The sequence below is a fragment of the Peromyscus maniculatus genome, chromosome X, assembly GCF_049852395.1.
Source record: "Peromyscus maniculatus bairdii isolate BWxNUB_F1_BW_parent chromosome X, HU_Pman_BW_mat_3.1, whole genome shotgun sequence".
NCBI lineage: Eukaryota > Metazoa > Chordata > Mammalia > Rodentia > Cricetidae > Peromyscus > Peromyscus maniculatus.
In genome coordinates this window covers 97,957,816-97,970,640 of record NC_134875.1, presented here as the reverse complement: position 1 = coordinate 97,970,640, position 12,825 = coordinate 97,957,816, and the positions used below count along the sequence as shown (strand labels likewise).

The following is a 12,825-nucleotide window of genomic DNA, read 5'->3' as shown; positions in this document are numbered from 1 at the left end:
ACAACAAGCTGATTAAAAGAACCAAATGAAAACCAGAAAGCAAAGATTTACTGTGCTCATATTGGGAAGGGGAGGAGGATAAAGATATCTTCCTTTCCCCAGAATGAAAATCCTGGGACCCCCCCCCCCCCCCGCCCCATCCTTATGGCCCATTCTTTGATATGCCTCTGTAGAATCTTTGTCTCTGCCAGACCTGTTACAGGAGGCAGGGGAAACAGGTTTTATGAAGATACTCCCCAGAAAAGCAGTGTGTTACTACACAGATCCAGTAGCAGACTATGGGTGGATCTAGGTGATGTCTATTTTTGATGTTAGTGACACTGGGACATTTAATGGGGTTGAGGTTAGAAAAAGCAGAAGCAAAGGAAAACAGAACCAAAGTTTAGAAGGACTGGTCAGTCAAATGTCAGATAAGATGGATCTCAGCATAAATCCTCAGGAATGCTGTGGTGAGGACACAGACCTAGCCTCACTTGGTAATCATTAACAGTCTGAGGAGTTCCCCTAAACTTTAGGGACCTCCACTCAGGCCAAACAGAGACTTTGAGCTTTAAGGCTGGAAGGAATTTAGGACTGGTTTGTGTAGTGAAGACACTTTAATGTAAGCATGGGAGTTCAAAGGAGAAAAAAAGCTGCTCAAGGAAAACTGTAAGACACATAAGAGATGAAGAGGAAAGGGCAGAGAAAGAGATGAGGAGGGAGCTATTTTAGAATTTATCCTTAGGATATCAACTCTAAAAAGTTTTTAATTTTTTATTTTAGCATCTCATTTAACTCACATATATTTTAAGGGCTCTTTTTTTTATAATGGATTGCCAATTTTATCAGTTATTTTTGTCAATATTTTACATTTTAATTAAAGCAGGCTGTCTAATTTTTTTTAACCTTTCCGAAGGTTTTTCTTTTCTTTCTTTTGGTTTTTCCAGACAGGGTTTCTCTGTGTAGTTTTGGTGCCTGTCCTGGATCTTGATCTGTAGACCAGGCTGGCCTCGAACTCACAGAGATCCATCTGGCTCTGCCTCCTGAGTGCTGGGATTAAAGGAACGTGCCACTGTCACCTGGCTTGCCTAGGACTTTCTTAAATCTGCATGATAAACCACTTTGGAGGTAGTTATCTTTAGATCTTCCTTTTTTTCCTCCCAAATACTTGCAAGTTAATAATTATCACACATAAAGACAGCTAGAGAACTTGATGGTAATTTATCTCCAAACATCCAAACATTTTCCTTTTTGGAAATTTTATACATATACACAAGTATGTATGTATTATTTTCCTTCTCTCCTGAAAAGTTATCTGCCCATGCTAGCTAAGGAATGTGTTTGGGGTCAGTTTTATGTGCTGCTTGTGGAATTAACTTTCTTATATTTTATGTTGCAACCTCCTTCTCCCACTGGGTCTTGGGATTATCCTGCCTGCTTACCCAAACATGAGGGGCTTCTAGACAAAAGGGGACCAGTCCCTCATATATGTCTTCCTGGGCACACCAAAAGAGTTCCTTCTCACTCACGAACAGGCTAAGTTTGTTTGGTTTCTCTGTGCAGTCATTGCACAGAGTGTGATGTTTCTCCTGACACCTCTTATGGTGATATTTTATTTGTGCTGAAATGTGATTTTATTTGTTTGTTAATAAATAAAGTTGCCTGGGGGTCCGAGCTAATAGCAAGCCTTTTAACTGAAATCTGGCAGTGGTAGCACACGCCCTTAATCTGATCACATGGCAGGCAAAGTCTCTGTGTGTTCAAGGACACAGCCAGCATGGAGACACACACCTTTAATCCCAGTACCAACCACAGAGACCTGGAGGTCTGTACAGACAGGCAGTGACGAGGAAGTCATGTGGTTGGGTTTAGAACCAGTGAGAAGGCAGAACAGAAAGGCAAACAAACAAACAAACAAACAAAAACCGGGTCACACAGGAGAAGGTCTCTCTCTCAGGGGAAGGACGGCAGCGACTGGTAAGCTAAAGGTTCTTAGCTATTGCTCTGACCTCTTGAGCTTTTAACTCTCTATTTGGCTCTGTTTCTTATTCAATAAGACTGTTTAGAATTACATCTACAACCTCTAAACTTTTGAGTGGGAGGGGACAAGTCTCTCTTCTCTTTAGTGCTTTGATCATCAGGGGCTCATAAAATTCCTAAGCTAAAGGCTTGGCTTCATCATAGGAAGAATTAGTTTAAAAAAAAACACTGAATAAAGGGACATAGGGTAAGTCTGCGGCTGGAGTGGACTACTATGGCTTTAGATTACCTCACACCATGAGGAATTGTCAGCTCTTTCAGCTAGCAACAATGTTCTCAAAATGTGCAAGTTCTCAAACTGTTTGGACTGCGGGTTCTACATTTACAGTTAGTTTGGCAAGCCCTGTTCTCTGCAAGTGATGGAACTTGTGTAACGAAGAGCAAGCACTTGAAACTATGACTGCTATATATAAGATATTCCCCTTCTGCTGTCTCATGGCTGAGAATTTCAAACAATATTTTATGTCCTTGTTCTAGACACAAAGAAGATATATGAAGAGTCATTTGACACCTCTGCTCTGTAAGTTTCTCAGTGTGATAATGAAAAACAGATACATTTTTCTGTCCCTGTGATTCTAAGGTCGCTTCAGGCCCCACCCAGGTATCACTGACTTGCTTCCTGGTTAACACTGTAGTCCTTCCTTCGAGTGTATGTTAAATGCTAAATATGCGTGACTGTCATACACATGTGTAGAGGCTAGACGTCAACTTAAATGTCTTACTAATTATTTCCAAGCTTATTTGTTGAGACAGGGTTTCTCACTAACTTAGATATCACTGGTTTGGCTGGTCAGGCTGGCCAGCTAAGCCAAGGAGAATGTTCTGTCTATGAAGTACTGAGCTTCAGGAGCCCACCACAGCACCTCGTTTTTAAGATGTGCTTATGGATTGAATTCAGGTACTCATGCTTGGGCCACACAAAATTTACCAACTAAACCATCTCGCTAACCATGCTCCCCTCCTTCATGTTAAGGTATGTTTGTTCTCTACATGAGCCTTGTGTCTGTCTTCCTGAGAACCAGCAGAAGAAGGTAAAGAAACATATTTCCTGGCTACATACCAGAAAGAAATTGGTGAAAAGTAGATCAAGGTTTTACAATTGGTTGTTCATCACAGAGCAGTAAAAGGATGTCCTCCATTCGAAGTATAGGCAGTCCTAATAGTTCCAATTCAGGTGCTGGGAGACACAAGCCTGGAACCCAGCCCTCAACTGTCCAGTTCACCTAAAGTGGGAATCTGCTTGTCATTACCTTGGGTCCCAGGTGGTGACAATAGAGAGGATTATGTGTGTCACTCACCAATATGAGATAAATGTCCACACATTTTTTTTTTTTTTTGGTTTTTCGAGACAGGGTTTCTCTGTGTAGTTTTGCGCCTTTGCTGGAACTCACTTTGTAGACCAGGCTGGCCTCGAACTCACAGCGATCCGCCTGGCTCTGCCTCCCGAGTGCTGGGATTAAAGGCTTGCGCCACCACTGCCTGGCCCACACATTCTTTTTAATCAACCCAACCCCTGACACAAACTGGCAATCTTCCCTTTTTTCTTTTCATATGAAGTGACTTTAAATAACTTTATTCTTGTTTGTGCTTATAAGGGATTCATATACTAATTTTATTTGGTAAGTTTTTATCTACTAAATTTTTTCTTTGAAAGAAAATTCTAGTCCAACTGTATTGGAACCCCCCCCCCTTTATTGAAGAGATTTTTTTTTGTCACACAATACATCCCAACCACAGTTTCCCTTCCCTCCACCCCTCCCAGCTCCCTCCTCCTTTCTCCCCCAGCTCCACTCGGCATTTCCTCTTCAGAAAAGATCAGGCTTCCAAGAGATGACAGCCAGACAGGACAAAACAAGATACAATTAAGACAAGATGAAAGCCCTCATATTGAGGCTAGACAAGGCAATTCAAAGGAGGAAAATGTCCCAAGAACAGACAAGAGTCGTCCATACTCCTGATCCCAACTGTTAGAGGTCCCACGAAAATATCAAGCTAACAGTCATAACATATAGCAGAGGACCTAGCACACACCTATGGAGGTCCATACTTGCTACTTTGGTCTCTGTGAACCCATATGAGCCCTGCTTAGTTGATTCACTGGGCCATGTTCTCCTGGTGTCCTCCATCCTCTTTGGATACTATAATCTTTCCTCTAATCCCCAGGGTTCCCTCAGCTCCAAGAGGAGAGGCCCAGTGGAGACCTCCAAATTAGAGTCTCTCTCTCTGCTTGTTTGTCTGTGGATCTCTCTACTTGCTCCCATCTGCTGCCAGAAGCCTCTCTGATGATGACTGGACATGTCAGTGGCATGAGAAGGTACTCTGCAGGCTACAGCAAGAGAAACCTGGACATCAACCCAGCTACAAAACCCTCGACCATCTGTCCTACCTGTATGATGTGCTGGGACAATGGTGGCTAACTGATGTTTGGTTTAACTTGAGGCCCACACTATGATAGGGAGCCCATGCCCTATTCTGCCTGAATGGCCAGGAAATAGGAAGCTGGACAGCCCAGGGACCTAGTTAGAACCAAACACAACTGGAAAAGAAAACAATGAAATTATTTCTAATGATATGCTGCTATATCCTGACTTGATCTGAAACCTTTGGTCTCATTTCAACAGCCTCAAATCTCAGACACTCTCTAGGTAGAAGTGAAATTTGCCTTGCTGTCCTCGACTACCCAAGAGCTCCCAAGGTTAGTAACAGTGAAAGAAGTATGTGTGTAGGGAGCTATCAGGTTCTTGGTACAAGCTAGAAACTTAGCCTCTGCTGGCCTAAGACAGAACACTTTTGTGTTATTTTTTAAGGCCTTTCAATGTCCCAGATGGAAGTGAACATGATTCACGGTTACCATACCCATGTCTCTCAGCATTCTTTGTGTTATTCCCCTCATTCACACTTGGGATCATGTTGACTCTTTTTTTTTTTTTTTTTTTTTGGTTTTTCGAGACAGGGTTTCTCTGTGTAGCTTTGGTGCCTGTCCTGGAGCTCACTTGTTAGCCCAGGCTGGCCTCGAACTCACAGAGATCCGCCTGCCTCTGCCTCCTGAGTGCTGGGATTAAAGGTGTGCGCCACCACCCGGCCGTGTTGACTCTTGGTAGGCAGTATCTCTCTCTCTCTCTCTCTCTCTCTCTCTCTCTCTCTCTCTCTCTCTCTCTCTCTCTCACACACACACACACACACACACACATACACACTTTCTGTTTAATTAAGCCCATCCCTATCAACCTAAGGAGATGCTATAGCTGAGAAAAACTTCCTACTACACAAAAGAGTAAGCTCAACCCGACAGTTCTCATGGCATCCCAGAGATAGAGATGAGGTGTTCTTAGATGACCTTCCTTCTGTTTACCTTTAGCTTCAGAATGCCACTTTTCTGAGCATTTCTGTTCTACTTGGGTCTTACATGATTCTCATTCAGGTTTGTCAGCTTATTCCTATCAAGAGTCCAGCACTCTTTTCTCACCTGACATGAGTAAGCTGCTCCTGGGCTCTGATAGCCTTTGGAATTTGTGTGGGTATATGTGTGTAGGTGCTGGCAGAGGCCAGAAGAGGGCACAGGTCTCCTAGAGCTGGAGGCAGTGTGAGCAATTCAGACATATTTAGAAACATTGAAAACAAAACTGAAATAAGAGCCACATTGCGCCTCAACCTAAGAGGAATGGAGTAGTGTGGTCTCTAAATCACATGTCTAATCTAAACTCTTTCACTTACTAGCCATGTCAACATGGGAACATTTAAATTCCTCATATTCTTGCTCTCCATTGAGAAGTGATTTTTTTTATTATTTTATTTTACAACACCATTCAGTTCCACATAATAGCCACAGATTCCCCTGCTCTCCCCCTCCCGCCCCCCCTCTCCCTCCCCCCAGCACACTCCCCATTCCCACCTCCTCCAGATCAAGGTCTCCCCTGAGGACCGGGATCGACCTGATAGACTCAGTCCAGGCAGGTCCAGTCACCCCCTCCCAGACCGAGCCAAGCGTCCCTGCATAAGTCCCAGGATTCAAACAGCCAACTCATGCAACGAGCCCAGGACCTGGTACCACCGCACAGCTGCCTCCCAAACAGATCAAGCCAAATGACTGTCTCACCCATTCAGAGGGCCTGATCCAGTTGGGGGCCCCTCAGCCTTTGGTTCATAGTTCATGTGCTTCCATTCATTTGGTTATTTGTCCCTGTGTTTTATCCAACCTTGGCTTCAACAATTCTCGCTCATATAAACCCTCCTCTTTCTCACTAATTAGACTCCCAGTGCTCCACCAGGGGCCCAGCCATGGATGTCTGCATCCAGATTCCTCAGTCCTTGGATAGGGTTTATGGCACAACTATCAGGGTGTTTGGCCATCCCATCACCAGAGTAGGTCAGTCCCGGCCGTCTCTCGACCATTGCCAGCAGTCCTTTGCTGGGGTATCTTTGTGGATCTCCGTGGGCCTCCCTAGCTCTCTGCTTCCTCCCCTTCTCATGTGGTCTTCATTTACCATGGTCTCCTATTCCTTGTTCTCCCTCTCTTTTCTCAATCCAGCTAGGATCTCCCGCTCTCTTTCCCTCGACTGTCGCCCTTCATTGATGGCTCAGCCGGTAAAGGCTAGGCTCACAACCAAAAACATAAGAGAAGTGATTTTGACAAGTTTTCTTGTATAATGGTGATACATGTGTATAATACAACAGATCTATGCTTGAATCTCTCTTGTACTGAATTATCAGAAAATGTCATTTAATAAGGTGAGCATTTTAATCTAATTCATTTTTATCCATATTTTTTTCTTAATGTCTTGCCTAAAAGATTCTACAAAAAGTGCTGTATGCCAGGTCATGAAGAAAAAAAAAGCAAAAACAAGATCTTTTTGCCTGAAGATAACTAGCAATGAATACAGAAAAATCCTTTTTGTTGAGCAAAACATCACCCCATTTCTTATTTCTTTAGGAAGTAGAGATCTTATTCTAGTCTCTCCAATAATGAGAGCTTCTCAGAGAATGTATCATTGCATATTACAGACCTGCTGCTTCTTTTACTAAACATTTCCAGTACAGAGGGTACCAATTTTGCAAGAGTAGATAGATACTCAGTATATATTTGGGTAAAAGCATGAACCTGTAAAAAGAGATCTGTTTCTCTGTGATTTCATTTCTCATACGTATTTTAAACTGTTTTTTTTTTTTGAGCTGAGGATCGAACCCAGGGCTTTGCACTTGCTAGGCAAGCACACTACCACTGAGCTAAACCCCCAACCCCTCTCATACGTATTTTAATACCAGAAGCAAAAGGCAATATACATCTCTGACATCACTGAAAAAAAGAGACAAGGACTAAAAGAAAACATTTATTAAAAGCCTAACACTCTGAATATTTTTCTTTCATATTTCATAGTATTTTCTTAATCTAATTCCATAGTATCTTACTGAACATCAAATTCTTAGAACATTTCAAATTGTAAACTGTATTTCAAATCGATCCCAAAATTTTGAGCACTCAACTTTGTAAACAACAGTGAAGGAACAGTCTACAGAATTTATCTGTATACATTCTAACCCCAAGTTCTAACCCCAACGATTTGCTAAAACACCCCCAAAACTTTATCAACAACTTATTTGCAAAAAGATGAACAGACTTTTTCAATCATATAGCAGAGGCTACCTATATCTCACTTGTGAGTAGGATGGCTTAACTTGGTCTTAGTATGTCCCTTGGCCTTGCCCTTAGTGCCAGGCTTGGCTGCGGCTTCAGCTGCGGCTTTGGCTTTCTCTTCCTCTTCAACCAAAGCTTGCTCATAACGAGATAAGTAAACCCCAGGCATGGTTTCACTGACCTTAGCTAAAAAGTCCATCACCTTTATTTGGCTTGTTTCAGCATAGGCTCTTGGGCCCCACAGGAACTCATACGATGGAGGATCACTGTTAGGAACCTGAAGGTATTCTAGGTACTCTTCGCGAACTAGCTCTTCAGTGATGAGCTTCCTGATATCCCCAAAGATGAGGTGTAAGATCTCATCATAGACTCCTAATACATTCAGGAAGTGCCAGACATCCTCCTCTGAAGCACAGTAGTTATTTAAGTAGATCACACTTAGGAGAGGGATCAGAATGCCCCTGGTAGGAATAGACAGCTCACTGCTCTGACTTCCATCATCCTGGAAATCAAGCTTGCTGATAAGCATGTAGGATTGACCATTGGGCTGGATTTCTTTCAACTCAAGGCCAAACACCACATCCAATCGGTATGTGGCTTTCTTAAGGATCTCAGGGAAGTGCTCCTTGAACCTTTTGTTGATAACTTTGAGCATCTCTCCCCTCCTCATGGGCTGCTGCACTCTGTATTTGCAGAGCATGTACTCCATCAACATTCCTGTCTTCCTTGTCAGAAGATCCATCTGTAGGCTTCCAGTGGAGAGTAAAGCCCCAGAGGAACTCTCCTTTCCATTTCCTTGGCGCTGGTCACCTTTACCAGACCCTTTGGGGCCCATTCCTTTGCTGGCAGTGGTGCTGGAGGCTGAGCTTTGAGACTGCTGTGGGAAGCCAGCAGAAGTGCTTGGCTTGGCATCTCCTGAAGCTTGATCAGAGCAAGCAGGTGACTCTCCTTTTTCCGCTGCCGTTGCTTGAGTGTCCTTGAGCCCCTGGCGCCGTTTCTCACGAGCACGGGCCTTACTCTTCTGTCCCCTGGGCATGGCGGCTAGTGTCAGGGACAGCAGGGATCTTGGTAGTAGAGGAGGTAACTGATATACCTGAATCAGGAAAAAAATGTACTATGAGCATTTTGAGCATGTTGAGAACACTCTGGCTTTCACCACTTCCTTCCCCTTCCTTCTCTCAGATTATTATGACATCAGTGTTCCAAGAACTCACTGCATCCCTCACCTTCTGGTCACCTTAAACACACTGCTGAGGTAAAGTATGGCTCCCTCTTTCTGGTGTTGGAACACTTCTCAATTCTACTCACATCTAGTACTAGGCTACTGTACTGTTTCACAGAATCCAGGAGGAAGAAAGCCTAAAGAAGACTTGAACTTGAATGGCAACACCAATTCACATGACAACACGGATGGCGAAAACCTCACAAGGCTCTACCCCTAGATGAAGCACTATAGACAATGGCTGTTAAGAGAGGGATAATCAGTCTTCTGCAGGCTAGTCACTCTAACTGATTTTCTGCTACCAAGTGGTCAGTTCTAAAAACATATACATGTAAGCAACACTAAATGGACTCAAGAGGTTTTATTTACATATTCATATAATACATATATGCACTTATATTATTTACTACTTACTTTATATTATTACTGCTATACATAACAATATATAAAAATATATGTACATATTTATATATTGTTACATATGTAACAATAATAACCTGAGAAAATAGGCCACCAACTTGAGAGGTAGTGGGGGATATATGGGAGGGGTCAGAGAGAGGAGAAGGAAGGGGGAAATGATATAAACGTAGTGCATATAAATGAAATAAAGAGTCAAAAGTAAAACTAATCACAGCACTCAGGAAGTGTAAGCAGAAGGATTTCTGTAAGTTAAAAGCCATCCTGGTCTACATTATGAGTTCTAGGGAAGCTAGATCTATGTACAGAAAAGCTGTCTAAAAAAATATAAAAAGACAAACAGGCAGGATGCACACTGACAGAAAACACACAAAGATGTGAGGAAGATACTGTAACTCACAGCACTAACCTTTGCCCTCTTGGGCTGAAAATGCCCTGGGAACACTGACTGTGGCTAGTCAGGACTACATGTCCTGGTCACACTATAGCACCTGGACTTTCAGAGGCCCCATTATTTTGGGAAGTGATTCCCTCACCTTCCTATATCTTCACTGATGTTGGGTACTGGATACCAAGGCTAAAGTGGGCCTATACAAGACCAAGGCCGTTCCTTCTCAGAGAATACTTTTGAGAGGAGCAGAGAGGGCTCTCACTTTACCAGCTCCGAATTCAGCGGCATTTTAAATATCCCTATGCTGTGGGCTAGGGGATTCAGGTTGCATTCAACCAGGATGCTAGCTAGTATCCTGCTCAAACATTTTAAACTGACACCTTTTCTTTGTCTGCATTCATTTTACTAAGTCATGGGAACTGCTGTGAAATTCTTCATATGTATACCTTGTACACTTCATACTTTGCCCACTTCCCTCACCCACTGCTGTATTTCCTCATTCTTTTTCTCCTCATCCCACTTAATTTCCCATTATCCTCTTCTCACCCCCCCCCTTTCTTTTTTGAGACAGAGTTTCTCCGTGTAAAAGCCCTGGCTGTCTTGGAACTTGCTCCGTAGACCAGGCTGGCCTTAAACTTAGAGACATCTCCCCGCCTCTGCCTCCTGAGGGCTGGGACTAAAGGTGAGCACCACCACAGCCTAGCTTATCCTCTTATTTCTAATGGTACGTGAGTTTTGGAAGGAGGCTTTAACTCTTTCACGTATTTATTCATATTTAATGACAACTGCTTTTGCCATCTTTGCAACTTTACCTAGGGCTCACGAATGCTAAACAAACACGGAGCTAATTTTCCAGCCTCTACCCTGGAAGAGTATTTTATTTTTAAAATAAAAAAGTTATATGCTGGTCCCCCCCCCTTTTTTTTTCAGGACAGGGTTTCTATGTGTAACAACCCTGGCTGTCCTGGAACTCGCTCTGTAGCCCAGGCTGGTCTCGAACTCACAGAGATCCGCCTGCCTCTGCCTCCCGAGTGCTAGGATTAAAGCCGCACACCACCGCCGCCCTGCCCTTTTTTTAAAAAAAAAAAAAAAAAAGATGGCACTCAAACCTCGCGATATCGCTTGCCTTTGGTTCCCATTCTCGCGATATCGCTTGCCTTCAGTTCCTGTTCTCGCGATATCGCTTGCCTTCAGTTCCCGTTCTCGCGCTAGGTGTTGGGCGTGGCCAACTGCCAGTCAAGTGCGGCCTTTTTTTTTTTTTTTTAAATCACACTTTTTTAAAAAAAATTAACTTTCTATTTCCCTTTTAAAGCTTAACTCCGCTTTCATAGGAATGGGGTCGGGCCCTCCACCTTCCTATGCTCTAGGCCTGAAGGCACACTCGAGTCCCGGGTTCCGCGAGGGACAGTTCCGCGGACACACGTTTAGTTAGGGGTTCTCGTCTCGATTCCGAGGCCGACTTTGCCTTCTGGTTTAGGGCTCTGTGGCAGGGCCTTGCAGTACGGTCTCGGTGCCTACCCAGGGTCCTTACCTTGACTATGGACCTCTTTTAGAAGGATCCGGTGACGACCGACCGACCGACCAACCAACCGACGTGGACGTCTGCGCCACAGCGCGCGCGCGCACTAAGACCGACTCCTCCTTCCACAGGAAGCAAGAATAAACTACATCCGGGGTGGGGACAGGGCCTTAAGATTGACAGCAGGGCCAGGATGCTAATGGAATACCAATGCTATGGGCCCAGTCCCGTGAAAACTCTCCAATTCCTCGCTGTACTCGTCTAAATCTTCGTAGCCTACCTAATTCTAACACCTTCCTCAGTCCACTGCACACAGTGGAAGCCTCTCAAGAATGACAGTACCACATACCCTGCCCACCCTGCCATGAGCCTATCACTCACTCTCGGACGTGCCACCACCTCCTCATTTTGGATACCACATCCTTGTGTTGCATGCAGGCCCCCACCCGCACACACTCACAAGACACCTTGGAAATGGCATTGGATCTTGTAACGTCACTATTCAAGAATGGCCTCATAAAGCCAAATGAGCCTTCCTTGTACTGCCCAAAGTCCCACAGGCAACATAGGAAGCTCCATCTTCCAACATAGGAAGTCCCAGGGTAGATGATCTGGGCAAACCTCCCATGGTGCTCACAGTTTGACTTCTCAGGCTTGACAGGAGGGCCAGGACACTATAAGCCTCCATTTGGGGGGCAATTCCTTTCCTTCTCACATAGGTCTCTCCTTTTGAATTAGAACTTTCCCTAACATAACTGGGTTTTCACCCATTACAGTCTCTTATGCTTGTTGCTGTTAACTTTCAGAAAGAACCGCGCTTCCACTGATCTGAGTCCAAGGTCTCCAGATCTGTTACAAACTTATCCTCACCTTCCTCAGTCCAACTGTTTTGTTAGCATCGTTTGCGGTCCTCACAAGAAACATACTTTTGATTTTGTTTTAGGTGCTGTTCTATTCAGGACTCATTATTTAGTGAGTACTGACTGCTCTTTTCACATTCACTCCAGTTAGGACCAGGCCTCCTGATTCTAAAGACTCAAGATCGCTTTTGTATTATTGATTTTGCAGTTTGTACTGGATATCCCTTAACAGAATAGATTTTTGTGTGCTCTTACCACAAAAAATCACATAAAAAGTAATAAAATGCATACCTTAAGTGGTTGACCCATACGAATCATTTATTATCTATACATGGATCAAAAATATGATTACATATACCTTAAATTCACAAATTATAAGTCATATTCTTTTTTATGTTTTGATTGTGTATGTCTGTAGTATGTGTGAGTGTATGATGTGTGTGTGTGTACATCTATGTGCCATGCACACACACAGGAGTCAGAAGACACCTTTGTAGGTCAGTGCTCCCCTTCCATCTTTTCAGTGTCTCTGTTGCTGGAACTCAGGTTACTAGGCTTGGAAGGCAAGAGTGTTTGTCTCAAAAGTACTATTTTTTTAAATGTTTTTACTAAATTTTTAGTAAATATTTTTAAATATAAATAAAACATATTTATTAAATACAAACAAAAATTTTTACTAAATATTTATTTAGTGCATGCACAGTAGTGGGTTTCTGGAGGTCAGGGTACAATCAATAACAGCTGCGACACACCCCCATATGAATT

The 12,825-nt window shown here is 43.4% G+C and overlaps 1 protein-coding gene across 1 annotated transcript; it reads right to left on the bottom strand.

Annotated features, from left to right (window-relative positions):
- Positions 1-7,333: 7,333 nt before the first annotated feature.
- Positions 7,334-11,319, bottom strand: LOC102921359 (melanoma-associated antigen B4-like). Its single transcript, XM_006987531.4, has 2 exons — positions 11,213-11,319; positions 7,334-8,744 (listed from the first exon to the last, which is right to left on the bottom strand). Exon 2 carries the CDS (start codon positions 8,685-8,687, stop codon positions 7,668-7,670), a length of 1,020 nt encoding a protein of 339 aa, XP_006987593.1. The 5' UTR covers positions 8,688-8,744; positions 11,213-11,319; the 3' UTR covers positions 7,334-7,667.
- Between the last annotated feature and the right edge of the window lie 1,506 nt (positions 11,320-12,825).